The 15,646-nt window shown below is 46.1% G+C and overlaps 1 protein-coding gene across 1 annotated transcript in view; it reads right to left on the bottom strand.

Annotated features, from left to right (window-relative positions):
• UBASH3B (ubiquitin associated and SH3 domain containing B) overlaps positions 1-15,646 on the bottom strand; it is a 70,999-nt gene that overhangs the window by 10,513 nt on the left and 44,840 nt on the right. Inside the window, exons 2-6 of the mRNA XM_075116106.1 lie at positions 11,745-11,798; positions 10,968-11,154; positions 10,243-10,441; positions 7,832-8,001; positions 5,395-5,603 (exon numbers count right to left, since the gene is read on the bottom strand). Coding sequence (XP_074972207.1) covers positions 5,395-5,603; positions 7,832-8,001; positions 10,243-10,441; positions 10,968-11,154; positions 11,745-11,798 — 819 coding nt within the window. The remainder of the gene's footprint in view (positions 1-5,394; positions 5,604-7,831; positions 8,002-10,242; positions 10,442-10,967; positions 11,155-11,744; positions 11,799-15,646) is intronic.

The raw sequence follows: 15,646 nt of genomic DNA, 5'->3' as shown, positions 1-15,646 counted from the left end.
GCACACAAAATAGCTTGTATCCTCTGGTAGGGATGTGGCTTACTCTGTCTGGGTTGTTGTTTCTACATTTTTCTGTGCTGTCTATTCTGTGGGAATTTATTCTCACCAGTGCTTCCCGTTAAGTGTAGCCAAAGGGATATAAGAGCTCCCATTCTCCCTCAAGGGATTTATCTAATGATGGTCCCTCTGAATAAAGCTCTTATCCCCAGACGTTCAAGGACTTAGACCAAGGGCCTTGGGAGAAAACTCTTGACAGGTAATTACAGAAGCTGCGGTGTCCCTCTGCTGATTCGGTTACATTTGCATGGGTTACATTTGCTTAGTCATTAAAAGTTGTCAGTTAATGTAGATGGTCATTTACTTTGACAGAAGTAGTTGCCTTTGCTTGCACTTTTCAGTGCCCTATATATGTCAGAAGTTGCTTGCTGACTAGCACCTAGTTAGGACAAAATCTCAGAGGGGCTTCATAGCTGTTAAAATAACACCAACTGCCTCTACCAATGGAATAAAAATAGGTCATCTGTATTTTTGTAAAGAATTGATCTGTAAGATCATATGCTTCGCACCAGTTTAAAGGAGAAAAAAAATACCACACTGCTGGTCCTGATGTTGGACCCTTGTCTGGTGGAATTAGGGTGCAAGGATGAGATCGAGCTACTGACTTATTCAGTCAGGTGAAGGTGCCACGCGGAGAAGCGCTGGCAGGCAAGGGGAGTGGGAAGTGGGGACCAGCCGTGCTGGGGAGAGCACTGTTGATCCCCATCCAACAGTATGAAGCAGCAGCCACCATGGGCACAGCCCTCAGGCAGCAGATAACCTCTCCAGCCTCCCACTCTTACTCTTTCAGACCTGACCTTCTAGGTTCACAGATTCTTATAACTGTATTTTCTTCGTGGTGAGTTCTCAGCAAGGTCTGGGCTTGCTCCAAGGAACTGTTCCCCTCTTAGGGGCTCACTGCCCAACTGCAGATAGAGCATCAGGTCAGGGCAGCAAATACCTCTGAGTTAGGCATGGTACGACTCTGAGGTGCAACAGGGGTGGTGAATCTTGAAGAGGAGTTGAATTTAGGCACCTACTAAAAGGCCACAGACACTGTGCTATCTATTTATAAATGCTAGGATTCACTGTGAATGATGAGGCAAAGGCATACTATCTCGCTGTGTCTGGCGGAGAGCCACCCGCCTGACTTCACTGGTATCTCCTTGATGTTGCTGGAAAACAGAAACCACTGAAGCTATTTCAGCTTAGTCATTGTCTAAGCATAGGTCATTGTTTGGAAGCTTTTCCCAAAGGCTTGTGGTTCCTCTGCTTGGCAAACAGAGACTGGAGGCAGACAACATCATCTACTGTCTAGTGGATGATGTCTTGCCTTCGCTGCTCTGTCAGTGATACTGTTGTGTCCCTAGAGGCAATGTCCTCCCAGTCAGGAAAGGCCCCTTGAAAAATGGAGACGGTGCAGCAGAGGATGGAGAGAGGTTCTCTGTCACGGCACGACAGCGCTAGCCCTCAGCTCTGTGTAGGATGAGCCGCATCACTCATCATTATCTAGAGGAGAGGGATCCCCAGGGAAAATGAACCAGCCATTGTTGCAGAATGGGAGGAAGACAGAGTGGAAAAAAACCTACTGAGGCCCAAATATAGCTTGAAAAATTAGGGCTGGTTTTCCTCCCCCTGCTACTTGTGCCAAGTCTGATTTCTCAGGCTTATTAAAGGGGCAAGGAATAGTTTTGGCATCTACGGGGAGCTGAAATAGACTGCTGTGTAATATCTACAGCATTTCTCTCCATTTTGGGGCAGAGGAGGTGACTATTTCTGGCTTTGCTGGTAATGGAAAAGCAGTGCAAATTTCAGCTTTTGTGGGGTGCTGGGTCCACAGATACAAAGATAGCGCACACGCTTCTGTCATATGCCTTTACGTGCATATGCAAGAGAGCCCCATGGTCTTGAACACTTGGTTTTTGTGGCTTCTGTGGGGCAAGTAAATTGTTGTACCTTTGCTGGGCTTCCCACTTCCTCTGGGCTCTGTGTGCTGAGGGTGGAGAGTTTCTTCTTTTGACTTCGCAGACCACTAATTTTCAGGCATGAAAGGCAACTTAGAAAATACCCTGCAAGCAGTTTGCTGGGTAGTTCTTTAGATAGATATACATATGTATCTTTAATACTGGGTCTGTTGTTTGGATTCATTCAAAGTAGTTTCAGCTCACCAGTTTCTGCCTCTAGCGGGAGAGGATTTCCGCCTTGATACAGACAGGGGAAAAAAGTATTTTGTTTTTAACACACCTATGGCCAGGTCCTCTCCTAGGCTCAGTCAGAACATTTCTCCTGACACTGATACAAACACAGCGGGTTCCTCCCCAAAGGAGAGTCCAGTGCTTGTTTCAGAAAGGTTATTTTTCACTCACATACCCTTAAGAAGGGCATGGCAAGAATGGGTTACACGGACTTAGGATACGAGTTGTGTTATGTGGGGCACTGAAGCAATTTGTCTTATAGCACTGATCAGAGACCAAATGTTTCTCCTCACTGTCCCCAGCAGGTCTAGTCCTTGGCATGAGAAGAAATCATGCAGGGATGCACCACAGCCAGCAAAGAAATGTAGTTTAGGTGTACAGAAGACCCTTGGGGTTTGCAGAATAGAAGTGATACCATTCCTATTTTTAGTAGGCAGAGAAAGGATTCGGACCTGGAGTCTCTCAAGACACAACCTGGTTTCATGGGCAGTAACTGCCCTGAAGGCAAAGCCTGTTCTCCCTTATTAAATAGTTCACCAAGCTTGTCTTCTTAGTGTGGCAGCCTGTTGGTCTGCAGCTGAGGTACAGACCTTCTTACAGGGCAGGGACATCTTTCTGTGTTACGTTTGTACAGTGCGAGCCAGAAAGGTCTGTGTGCCGGGCAGAGCTCTTGAGGCACCATTTGGACACTAGCAATAAACCCCATGTCCTGCAAGGGCCACAATTCAGCTTCTGCCTCACTTGAGCAGTGCAACAGGGAAACCTTTTTCAGGTGAAATGTGCTAGTAATCTAATTTTGCTGTATTAGAGATTTGATCAAATATCCCAGAATAGCATTTTCCCTGTCATATCTGTTGTGTGGTATAGCCAGGGTGCTGCAGCCCAGAGTAGGCTGTATTTTCGTGATGATCTCAATAATACATGATTTTCACTTGAAGAATGCAGTCTCTTGTGACTAGGAGGGAAAGCTCCATGGCTGTTATTTCTTTCTTCCTCTGCAGGGATGAAACAAGATGTGGCTGTGTACGCACAGACAACACAAACCAGCCCTCAGGATCACAGCATCGCTCGCTAACAGCAGCCTTGGTCCCAACACCGTGAACTGGGTCCGATCTGTACCACAGCAGTTCTCCTGCAGTCCTGGTGAGTGCTGCCATGCTTACTTTCATGTCTACAAAATGAAGGTATCTGTGCCATGCCTCTTTTACGACAAGGATCCTACCGCGAAGACTGTGGCCTAGATGGCAATGGGGCTTAGGTTGTCCTTAGCTTGCCGTATTGTTTTGACCAAATGACACTCTGTAACCTAATATTCCCTGCAGGAAGCTGTTGTGTAAAATGAGACTGTTTCCGGGTATGTAATATCGTTTTTGATAAACGCTCCATATTGCATGCTCCAATTCATGATTTATAGTCTTTAGCAGTAATCAGGGAAGGGGCATTTCCTTTCTTTGCTTCTCTGGAGGCAGAGGTGCTGGAGTTACAAAACGTTTAGGTTTCCTTTTAGTTGCTGCTGCAAGAGTAATTCTTTCCCATGCTAGTCCGTAGGCCTCGAAACCCTTCCAGGCACTGTAAGAAAAAAGAGCAGAATCCACTAGAGCAGGCTGCTGCAGTGTATGTGGACCGGAGACCATTTTAGCTGGCAAATTTTAGGGGAAGAAAGGATGGTCTTGCTGGATTGCAGAGTGGCGGGTCTGGATTAAGTCCTGTCTTCATGCAAACTCTGATTGACTTTGCCCGTGTGTCCTGAATTTCATTTCTTTAAGCCCTGGTTACTGCAGATCTTTTCTTTCCTTGTAATGAAAGACGAGTCGGAGTTTGGTGGTGACAGACTCGGTATAGATAGGTTTCTTCTGTTTGGCTAACATATGGATGAAAGCCCTTTATTAGTGGTGTTCATTTCTCAGAGGGCAGGCAAGAAAAGAAGAGATGGTTTTGTCACGAGGGGTAAAGCTTCCTATGCTTGTCCCTGCCTGACCAGCTTCTAGGTTGGGGAGGACTCGGGGCTGAGCCAGTGCTGTCTTATAAGGGCAGTGGTCGGTGGCATCACATCTGTAAGCCAGTCTGCAAGCTGTGATTGCCCCGTGCCTGCTCTCCGTCTGTGTTTTGCCACGCTGCACATGTTAAGCCTGAAAAGTCACAGGCAAAGAAAAAGACTGCTTGCCCTGTTTGCTCTTTTGTTTCCTGCGTTTTGCTTGATTTGAGGAGGAGTTGGATCAGGTTCTGTTAAGTGCGAGTTAGGTCAGTTCCTCTGGCTGTCCTGTGCTGACATGGGTTACCGAATGCTTTCCCTTTGTGCTCAGAGACAGTGTGCCACAGGTCATGTTTTCCCACTGAAATTTCACATATAAACTAACTGTGTTTTGTTCTGTATCTCCATCCCTTCCCTTTGTAACTAACCCGCTCACTGGTGTGATGATAACCAAACTTCTGCACCCGCATGGTGCTTAGCAGGCGGCAGCAGGCAGGAACGTGCCTCTCCTTGTCCTCTTATGCTCTTACCTACAAACTCCTCCCTGTGTTCCAGATTTGTCAAAGGTGTTTGGGTGCTTAGAGATGAAGAAGACAGCCTTGCAGGAGTGCCCAGGCCCACCCCTTAGGCACTAGTTTTTTATTGCTGTTTAACTAATGCTCATCAAAATCAAGAGGCATAAGGCATAACCTTATTCAAAACGTAAGGTCTGCATTCTCACTGAAGCCAACAGCAGGCAGGCAACTAACTGCTGAAAATCTTGCTACTATCTTAAGAAACCTTGCTGATCCCAATTCCTTTTCCCCGGGGAATTATACACAGCAGATCTCGCTTCCCAGATTAATGCTCAAATTTAAACCTTCCTTATCCTAGCCCCACTACAGAGGTGTCTACACAGCAGTGGCTCTACAGCGGCCATCTGCTCCGTCTCCATTAACCAGAAGCACCGATCCTATGAGTAATAGTTGCTTTAACATCTTAGCTAAATAAATCACATTGTCCTCTAATCCCTTGCACAGGGATAGCATCTGGTCTTCCTTTGCTTATGAGATGGGGCTTTGTGTGCCAGTACTTTTCCCCCAAGTGACCTTCTCAGCAGCTCTGGGAGACTCTTCGCTTACCCAGGTGAAATGCCAGCCGCTGAGCCCCCTTTTCACAGCAACAGAAGCTGGACTGAGCAGCTTTACGTACCCGTGAAACACCCAGGTCCCACATTCATCCGCCTTCGTGATGTAATTTTCCGGCAGTAGCCCAGAACAGCCAGTTGCAAGGGAAATGCCATAAATCCAGCCCTCACTTGTACTGGTTTGTTCCACTGGGGACATGAAAATAAAATCCCCCGGGACCAGCTCCAGTTCATCATCATTCTGAGGGGTGTAAGGATAGATCACTTGCAGAGTCTGGGGGAGAAACAGAAGCACAAATCAATGAAAGGATTGTTAATGAAAGGAGCCCTTTAGCAGAGTGGGGCAGGAGCACCCCCATACTCTACCTTTAACCTTAGGAAGGCGTGAACAGCTCTCCTTCTAATGCATCACTTTGCCCTTTATCCAGGAAAGCTTTACCTTCAGGGAATTCCTGCCACTTCCCACTCTTTGCAGTTGGAAGGCTTTTCTTGGTATTTACTACTCCTTTCCTCTTTGATTCCAGTCCCGTCTTTGATAACCAGGAGGAATAGGGGAGGATGATTTTTTAGAGTGAGCAAAAACATGACCGTGTGCTTAAATCTAAGCTCCCTGTTAGAAATGGAACTGAATTCTTATTGGGACATAGAATTTAGACAGCTTCAGTGGTCAGTGACCATTTTTGGTTTACCTACTCATGCTTAAGCTGAAAGAGCAGTTCTCCTTGGTGCTGTTGCTTTTGAAGACAAGGCAGAGACACTGTTGGGATGCTAACAGATTTGAATCTGTGACACCCTGCCCTCAAAACTGTTCATGAGAACACACAGTTAAAAAACACAGGTGGTAAGAAATACTGGGAGGTGGGCACATTGTTTTCTTCATATTTCCTAATGTGAACGGGATTAAGTTAAAAGGTGGGGGAAAGATCAGTGAGAATAATTCTGTGATCTTCTCTTCACTGGAGCATGAGGAATCCATAGGTATTAAATGCTTATCAGTAACTTTCCTCGGAAATGGCTACAGCAGTCCCCCATTAAAAAGGAGAACAAACATGTTATTGTCCCTGGGCAAACCGAACTTCTGCAATGGCATCACACAAAGAAAAACCATAATCTGCTGAGCAGCTCTGATCTCCTGATGGTGTCAGCCCGTTTGCTCACTTATCCTCCTAGACTATTTGAGATATCTTCAAAGGAAGATGGAAACTAGTCTCCGCCACCTGATACCACAAGGCCAAAACTTTCACACATGGCTGCCTTAAGTTAGATATGCAAAGATGTGAGCTGGTTTTCATCAGCGGCTCCCTTTGCAATCAGTGATAGTGTTGACTACTTGCAGCTTGTAAAGGACAAGATGACTCTCTGGATAGGAAAGGAGGCTGTCACGTATGGGAAGGATGGCCTGGGCTGGGTCAGAGCGCTGTGCATGAGAGACTTCAGCTCTCCAGGAGCCTTGGTGTCGGTTTACTCTGTGGTGTATCATGTGCTGGACTAAAATAACCTGCTCCCTCTCTGCCACAGGTTTTGTGTGTTTTATTCTGGACAATGCACTTCAGTGGGGTTCATCACCCCAACCTCAGGAGTCTAGTTAGCTGCCTAAGCCTGAGCAGGCACCTTCTGGAGGTTCCCTCCTCCAGAAGTTGACTCATCTCATCCTGAGATAGACATCTTGGATGGGTCAGATGACTCACTTTCTGGAGGTGCCTGTTTCTCTGCACCGAGCCCAGTACAAAGGGAGCTGCAGACTGAGCCAGACTTAAGAGGCCTGACTTGGTGATATTTACAGGGAGGTGAGATGAATCTCATGCGTTGTTCCTCTGTGCCCAAGATCCCAATCTACAAATGGGAAACAATATGGTTTTCTTCTGTATATTGTGTTGGAAAACAACATTATTAAGAAAATGATGTTAAGACACTTGGATACTGCAGTTACAGAATCCATATGAGTAACTGAAATATATAGGCCACGAGGGTAAACATTTCTTAAATGATGAAACTAAATGCTGTGATTAATAATACTGTCAAGTCTGTACAGAAGAAATGGATAGTGGCCAGGTTAAGATACTGGCCTGGTTCTTGAGAGACCAGACCAGCTTACATTGAGCTAACAGGAGAGACATTGTTAGAATTAATTAATCTAGCAGGACATGGTTCCCACAAGGAGCAAGAAATGAGGTGGGTGAAATAGCAAGTCTAGACAGTATGACTAAAAAGCAAAAAAAGGGCAAGATAGTCTGTTTGTTAAGATGGCTGGGTGATGTGGGAGATCTATGTTCTGGGTGTCCTTGTGGGACCTGAGGCAAATTCCTTAATGTCTGTAGAGTCTGCGCTGTGTATCCATGCAGCTCTCAGCAGCAGACATGGGAGTCCTCATTCATCTCACAGCTTGTGAGTACTCGCAAGCTGCAAACGCAGCTAATACAGCCTGCGACTCTGCTAGGTCCTCTTTTTTTTTTTTTTTTTTTTTTTTAAATTTTTGGACTGAAACAAGCTCCAAAAATTTACCTCATGATTAACGAAGCGTATGTCTCGGGAGAATATTGCGGCAACCCAGTCACAGCCCAGCTTGACATCGATGTTCTGTGCTAACTTCTCCAGTGTGGGCAGGTGGCTGGTCTGGAAGTGATAGGCCAGCGTCACGTGGAGCTGCTTCTTGTGGGGCTCCACGTGAACGTCTGCAATGAGAAGATGTCAGTTAGCAACAAGTGACTGCCAAGATCAGCAGCTTTCTGAAGCTGTAAAAGTGTCTATCGCCGCTGAACAGGAGCTGGGAGCCAAACTTTTAAAGGTAGCTCAAGCGGAACAAATTGTAGGGCAGTTTCTGAAAAGGTTTTGGGGAAGTCAAACGTGAGTTCCCTATGTATGTTGCACCTTGGATCAAATTATTAGAGATTTGTGGCCTGATCCAGTCCTGAGTCACACCAGGGTGGTAGACAAGGCATCCTTGCCAGACTGCCAAAACTCGTTTACATTCAGAAAACAATGGGCTTCTGGATGGCGTGATAACAATTATTGTAATTTTGAAGCCACTGGGTTTTCTGCCAAAAAAAGATACTTTTCCAGGAAAGGGGTGTCCTTTCTTTCATTAGCAGATGAGGATGTCTCCAAAATAAGGAAGTTAAAAGTAATAATTTTTACTTTCCCTCCTCTGTTCGCTCTCCTACAGTAGAAATTACAAATCCATGGAATTTACAGGTTCATGTGAGTGGATTAAATCTTTTCCCTGGACATTAGCTGGATTACCAGTTTGCCCACTGAAGGTGAGGTATTCCAAAATAGTGGAAACAGACATTGATATGATAATGATTCAAAATGATCCTGCAGAAAAAGAACCTTTATTAGGAAAAGATTCCAGGCAGCAGAAAGGTGAAAGTACGTGAAATACTGGGACTCTTCCAGTAGATGTGGAAATCATAGGATACATTGTTTGCATGTAATTTATTCTTGCTTATTCAACCAAAAATTGCAATTAAATTTGACTGATTATTCAGTCAAAATTGCAGCTATTGAGAGACTTGGCTCCAAGTGCCAGCCCACGGTAGCTTTGCAAGCTCATCCATCTTCTTTTTTTTTTTTTTTTGATCAGCAAGAAAAAATATGCTCTGGATCTCTGGAAAAGCCCCAGAGACTTTAATGTGATAACCTGACCGAGCTGTGGACTGCAATGCAGCAATCAGCTTCCCCTAAGAAAGAACCAGCTTGTCTAAATTGGAGCAGTCGCAGGGGTAGAAGCTTGCTGGCAGCCATTGGTGCTTCATTCTTCTGGGTCAGTGTTTTTGGGGTAAGATCTGCTGTTCTGACTGTGTTGGTTTGGAGGGTACGTCTACGCTATGCAGGGGAACATTTGTACGATTCTGACGTGGCTGCAGCAGTCTTTGGACTCGCCTAAAGTCTCTGCTTGTTGCTGCCTTCCAAAATGTGCATTTGTAAAGATAACAGCCATTTCCGCCCTCTTCTAAAGGGAAGACAAGTTCTAGGTCACTGTCAGGTGAAAGCAATGCGATTCAGAGGTGTGATGAACCTACGACACGTCTGTATCTCTTCCTCTGAACCAGGGACAGGCACTTCTAGGCGTTCTGCATGGTGTTACAGTGTGCCTGCCTAGCATGGAAACAGCCCAGGGACTCAGAAGTTGCCACGTCTTGATGCACTTAACCTCCAGGATAAGCCTGTGATAATGAAGGACTAAACCGGTTTTGTTGCCAGGCTGAGCACTACGGTGACAGAGGGTGGGAGGATTAGTCAGGGAGCTATTATACTGCTCCGATGCTGTTCTGACTTCCAAGTTTGGAGGTAATCAGAGGACACCCAGAGAGCCTGTTCAGTAGCAGAGACTGTCAGAGTATGGGATGCTCTGGCTGTCTCCCCACTCCTGGCTGCTGATGGGTTTCCCCATCCAGAAGCAGTAGAGGACCAGGCAACGGAGCCAGCCATGTCAGCACTGAGCTAGGGCTATTTGAAAAGGTTCCCTCCTAGGTTGCCAGGACGCTTGAGGTCTTGTCACATAGCCCTCTCTGCATCTCAGAAATGCAGCAAAAAACCAAAAAGAGCCCCTACATGGCTGAAGAAAGTTTTGTGACAGTGGCTTGAGGTAGCGTGCGGAGCAGGAAATGCTCAGCCTTGCAGACAGAGCAGTTATTTGAAAGGTTAAGGAACCACCAAAATGTCAACTTCCCTTTCAAGAGATAACACTTGAGACTAAGTGTGAGGTGATCTTTCAACTGAAAAAGCACTGAAACCCATAGCACCTGATGGGGTGTTCCTCTTGGGCTCTTAGTCTTCAAGCCACTTTTAAAAATCAGGCATTGGTTTAATGAGCTTAATTTTGTTCATACCATCAAAACTTTGGTTTCTGAAAATGCACAAAGCCTTGAGCAAGCTGTGGGTTCTTGGTAGCTGCCAGCATAGTCACTCACCTGCTTTAGAAGCAGCCTCTGCAGCGAAGTCTGCAGCAAACTTCTTGAGCACCTCAGCACTTTCTTCCTTGACAAAAAGCCCAATGAAGTTTGAGGACGTGTAGAGCTCCAAAGGCAGAGGGGCAGGGAATTTGCATTTCCACCGCATCACGGTGGCCTGCAGAGCTTCAGTGAGAGCATCGACCTTGCTGTCCTCGCACTGCCAAAGGAAACGGCACAAGCATTTCTCAGGCGGAGAATCATTCCTTACGCCTGTGCTTAGCTCTCCAGTGCACTCGGCAGAGAAAGGAAAGGCTTGCGTGGGTGGGCGTGAATGGTCTACCTTTGCTGTTACGCAGTGAGAGAAGCACAGGGTCATAGAAGAAGGTATGTTTAGAAATCACTTGCCCCTCCCTTGGCCTCAAAGCAGGATCAGCTATCCCCAAGTAACCTTCCTAACCTCACCCCACACACCCTCCATCTATTCTCATGTTAATGATCACTTGAGATATGAGAATTTAATCTTCTGCTGCTGCTCTTCCCCCTAAAAAAACCACTTAAAACCACCAATTACCTCCTCAACAAGCCCAGGCGTCAGGTGGTTCTGGTAACAACCCCCCCGAACTCCCAAGCACAAACCCTTCTGCAGCGACTGAATGAAGCGTGTAATGTCTCCAGTCTGGACCTGGCAAGGGCTGCTCATGAATGCATGCATAAAGGCAATGGAAAGAGGAGCTCTGGTTTACCATAAAGAACTGGCAAAGGGTGATATGTGGGAAAATGTTGTGAGCTTTGTTCTTCCCACAGATCTGCTTTGATTGCTGCCAGAACTCAGACAGCTTCTGAGCCAGGGGGCCGGTGGGGCGCAGGTAGAGGACGTACTCCCGAGGCAGGGTGTCATCAAGGAATGGGTCACCCACATGGGAGAACAGCCTGAGAGGGAGAAAGAAATGTTAGCTTGACAGGTAAAGACATTTTTTTTTTTTTTTCCTGCGAGATTAGCTTCCTGTCCTCACTCCCTTTTGTTCTCCCTTTATGGCAAAAATCAGCCCTGGCAGGTCAGGCAGAGGCGCGCGCTGTCTCACTTGCAGCCCATTACCACTACTAAGTAATACAGAAAATTGGTTTTGAGTTTCAGACTGAGGCTCTGAAGATCTAACCTGGGTCACTGCTTCTGCCTCTCTGACTTGAGGTGTACAAAACACAGGGAGGAGAGCACTAGAAATTGCTCAACATCTTTGAAAAGGCAGCTCTCAGTTTTCCGTTTAGGTGCTAGGGTGGAGAGACTAGCGGTTCCTTTCTCTCACCTTTTTTTCCTATTACTCGAGATCACAAACTCTCTCAGACAAGGCTTGTTTCTGGATTGCTTATTTACAGCACTTAAATAACGTCTCACTAATTTGGCAAGTGCTTTTCAGATAAGGCCCCTGTTTAAACATTCCACATTCTAATGGCTAAAACCTTAAACATTAAATCCACTACTTCCTTTTACTACTTTTTAACATTTATTACTTCATACCAACCAGTCGCATGCTGCTTGAACGCTTCTTCCGCCTGTTGATGCCAGTGCTTTTTGTCTGAAGAGAGAACAAAACAAAAAGAATATTTCAGTGATGCTGGAATACATGGCTATAGTCACATCTGTTGCTTGAGCCTGGGGTCCTTGCTGGGGAAGGGCTGTAACCATGTGTTTAGAAACCTGTGGGATACGCTTCCCAGACTGATTCCCTCAGACCTGGGGCTGTCTTTCAGATGTGCTGCCTGTCAAATCGCCATACTCTGTTTGAGGGGCAAAATCATGCAGCCTGTTCAAAGTATAAGACGTGGACCTCTGGGTTTTCCCTGCTTGGCCTGATGTTTTTCTGAATAGTGAAGCACCAGCTGTTGGCATTAAATGACCTCTTTGCTAGTCATTTGCTCAGCACAAAAATGAAAAGATTTGGGTCTGGAAGCGCAGTTATTGCAATAGCACCGAGGACAAGAAAAATTCAACTGCCACCAGGGGGCACAAACCAGAGCTTTTTCCAGGTTACAATAACCTGCCAAAATTCGCTAGCTCCCTTCAGTCCTTGCTACGTTGAACATGCTCTTTTGCTTATTTCCCTTCAGGAAATAATAATAAATCACTTTTCACTCCAGCTAGGAAGACCCAAGTCGTCTATTCAGCAAGTTTTCCAGTTGCAGAAGAAACCAGCACAGTGCTGGTAGATGTGTAACAGTGTTTTCCAAATGCTTGACATCAGCATTGAAATGCAGCTGTGGATCAGCTCAGCTTTGTAATGCTAGAGACTGCCAGAATGAGGAATTCACCCAGAATCCAAATGGCATAAATATTTAGGAAAAATTATGAATGAAAGAGGCAGAAAAGGATAGAAACGTTAGGGTTGTGGGGCAGAAGTCAGGCCCTCAGGTCTCAGGAGGCAAATTCACCATCAATAGGTGATTTCAGAGCTTCCTACTTAAGGGAAAAATGGCAGTATTGCTCTCAAACAAGTGCTACAGGTGTGGTAGGACAAAGGCAAAAATGAATGGGATGCTGGTTTCATCTAATTAACCAGCACATGCTCATGCAAAATGGTGTGGAGGAAGGTCTGAAGAGCAAGAAGCCCTCACAGAAGGCAAGAGTGGGATCTCCAGGCAGATGTCCCCTGCCACCAGGGAAGGGACAGGGATCCTGCAGATGGGCAGTGCCAGAAAAGGCTCTCCACCCTACGGGCCCACTGCACTAGGCTGGTAGACAGAGGTGTCTTCCCCAGCGTTAGGCAACACGTAATGCATCCAGGCACCAGCGCAGCTCCCACCAAAGGTAAAGCCCCGCTCGGTGTGTGGCGCGCAAGCAGGGGTACAGCCCGGGGGCTGACGAAGGTGACAGCCAGTTGTATTCTCCAGTTGTTAATTTGGCTGACACAGCTGCCTCCCTTTTGGTCTGTGGGTTATACGCCGTGTCTCAGAGCTGCCTGCTGTTAGTGACAGAAAATTTGACTGAGGACAGGAAAACTTCTAGTTTACACTAGCTGGCCTCGAGCTGTAACCTAATCTTACTAAATATGGTATGTAACAGCTTGATAATAATGCAAAAGACTTGCCGACATCTTTAAGCTAGAGGCAATGTGTCTGACCAAAGGGACAAGATCAATGAACTATACACCCTGTGTTATCTGCTGTGAGAAGATGCTGCTGGTTGGTTACAGGAAGCGGGTCCAAGTGAGGGAGAAGCATCATGACCCAGGGTCCAACCCGTGGCTCTAGGATTAGGGCAGCTGGGACCCTCCAGCATTTCTTGTTTCTGCCCATAGGGCTGTGTAGGATGTTTACTGCGCTTCTGTTGCCCTTTCTGCCTGCAGTGATGACTTTCGAAAGTGCTCTGATAACCATGCAGGAATATGCAGTCTTACCCACCAGCCCGTAGACATGTGTTGTTGACTCAGCTGTGTTTCAGCTCTGCCCTTGGCTTCCCCACCCCTTGAATATACATATTTTTGTTCATTTTGAGAGTAAGAGGAAGGCAGAAAGATAATGCTGCAGAAAAGGGCTGTGTTGCAAATGTGTGATTATGAAAATACTTCCTCATGAAGCATTTTGCTGCCCTTATCTGCCAGCATTCATTTGAGATCAGCAGAGTGCTAGTCCAAGCACCTGCCTTCTGGAAGGATGTATCTTGTGCGGTCAACATCATAGTTCGGTCTGTTCTATCTTGCTGCCATTTTCCTGGTCTGGCTCAGGTGCACTATGCAAAACAGCCACTGCTTTGCTTTGAAAAGTAGTTCAGACAAGACCAAAGAGCAAAGCCCTCTCCCCTTGCACAGGCTGGGAACTTTTCAGGGAGGCTGCTCCTTGAGCAGAGCAATGTCCAGCTGCCTCAGATGGTGGCCATGGATCTTCACTCTCTTGGTTTTCTGTACAAAGGCAACATTCCTGTATGATGCCTTTGCTCGGTTCACCTCCCCTCTTGTTGTTTATGCTCTTTAAAACACAACTAATATTTGACTCTCCTAACCATACATCTTGCCACTGAAGTGTGTCTGTCTGCACTGAATCCCACGCAGTGAATTACAAACGCCCTCCCAGTAAAGCTCTGGCTTTGAAGTGAGCAGTTTCTCCTCTTGCAAAGTGAAGGCAGACAAGCTGGCTCTCACTTGTTATTTACTCTCTCCAGACCCCAGAGCAGATCTCTGAAGGAGTCATGCACAATCTAGCAGGACAGACGGTTCTGCCACCCACCCTTGTTGACTTGTTCGCTTAATGAATTGATGTTTCCTTGGAACAAATCGCACAATAGAGCTCTGCTGGAATTGACTGCAGCTCCTTCTCCGTTGCCTTTGTGCTCCTGAGACCCCAAAGGGCATTAGAAAACATTAGGCTGGGCCCCACATGCTTTTGTTCATGCGTGATTTTAAAAGGTGCCTATCTCTTCCATGAGGACAATAAACTCCCTTTTCAATTTAATTTTCAGTGCAAGGAGGAAATACTGCATAAGGCAAACAAAAGCCAAGGTATATTTTTATCATGGGACCTGAAGCTGAGAGACTCTTTTTTTTTTTTTCTTTTCTTTTTTTTTTAATTTGATGCTGGGAATGGTGATGATGACTGATAGCCTCTGGTTAGTCACAAACCAGGGCATGCGCTGCGTCCCTCCCAAACACCCTCCGCCCTAGCCACCAGCAAGAACCTGGACAGGACCCATCCTTCGGGTGCTCCAGCTCCCAGGCCCTGTCAAAATCAACTTTTTACAAGTTGAGTACCCAAAAGTAGTCACAGCTATGTTTGGCCACTTATAAAAGTGGCCTGGTTTTCACAACTGCTGAGTGCAGTGGGGGCTGGAAGACATATTCTGCTCCTGAGAAAATCGGGTCATGTAATTAGGTAACTAGCTATGGCTTAGGTGTTCACATTTACTCACACTGGTTAGCAAGTGTTGGCTGTAGTATTGTAGCTAGCGGTAAGAAGTGGTTTTGTGACACAGATGCATCAGAAAAGAAAAAAAAGCCAGAAAAGATTTTATTTTTCAGAATCTACCAAACTGGCATCACACAGTAACCATTTCTGGTCATGCAAAAATTGCAGCTCCATTCAGATAGGAGGTGATAAGCTTTGTGCAGCAAATTGGGTGTCCCTCGAGCCACCCAATTCCTCCATCTCTTAACTTCTGCTGCCTCTGAGACAAAGCATGGGAAAATCATTTAACAATGCACAGCAACATGTAATAGCAATTTTGAACAAAGAACAAGGGAAATGCTATGTCCAACTACACGTCCGGAGACGGAGGATTTAGGGAAGGGGAAAGAAGATCTTAATAGCAGTGTCTTCCAAAAGCACTGCAGGTATTTTAGCCACCACAGAGAATCAGATTTTTTTGATTCTTCAAACTCAAAGCCCTCCCAGTGACACTCTTCAATGTCAAGTCACAAGGAAAGTCTTCCTCTAC

Source organism: Phalacrocorax aristotelis, chromosome 22, assembly GCF_949628215.1.
Source record: "Phalacrocorax aristotelis chromosome 22, bGulAri2.1, whole genome shotgun sequence".
NCBI classification, from domain to species: domain Eukaryota; kingdom Metazoa; phylum Chordata; class Aves; order Suliformes; family Phalacrocoracidae; genus Phalacrocorax; species Phalacrocorax aristotelis.
This window is presented reverse-complemented; position numbering and strand designations above follow the sequence as displayed.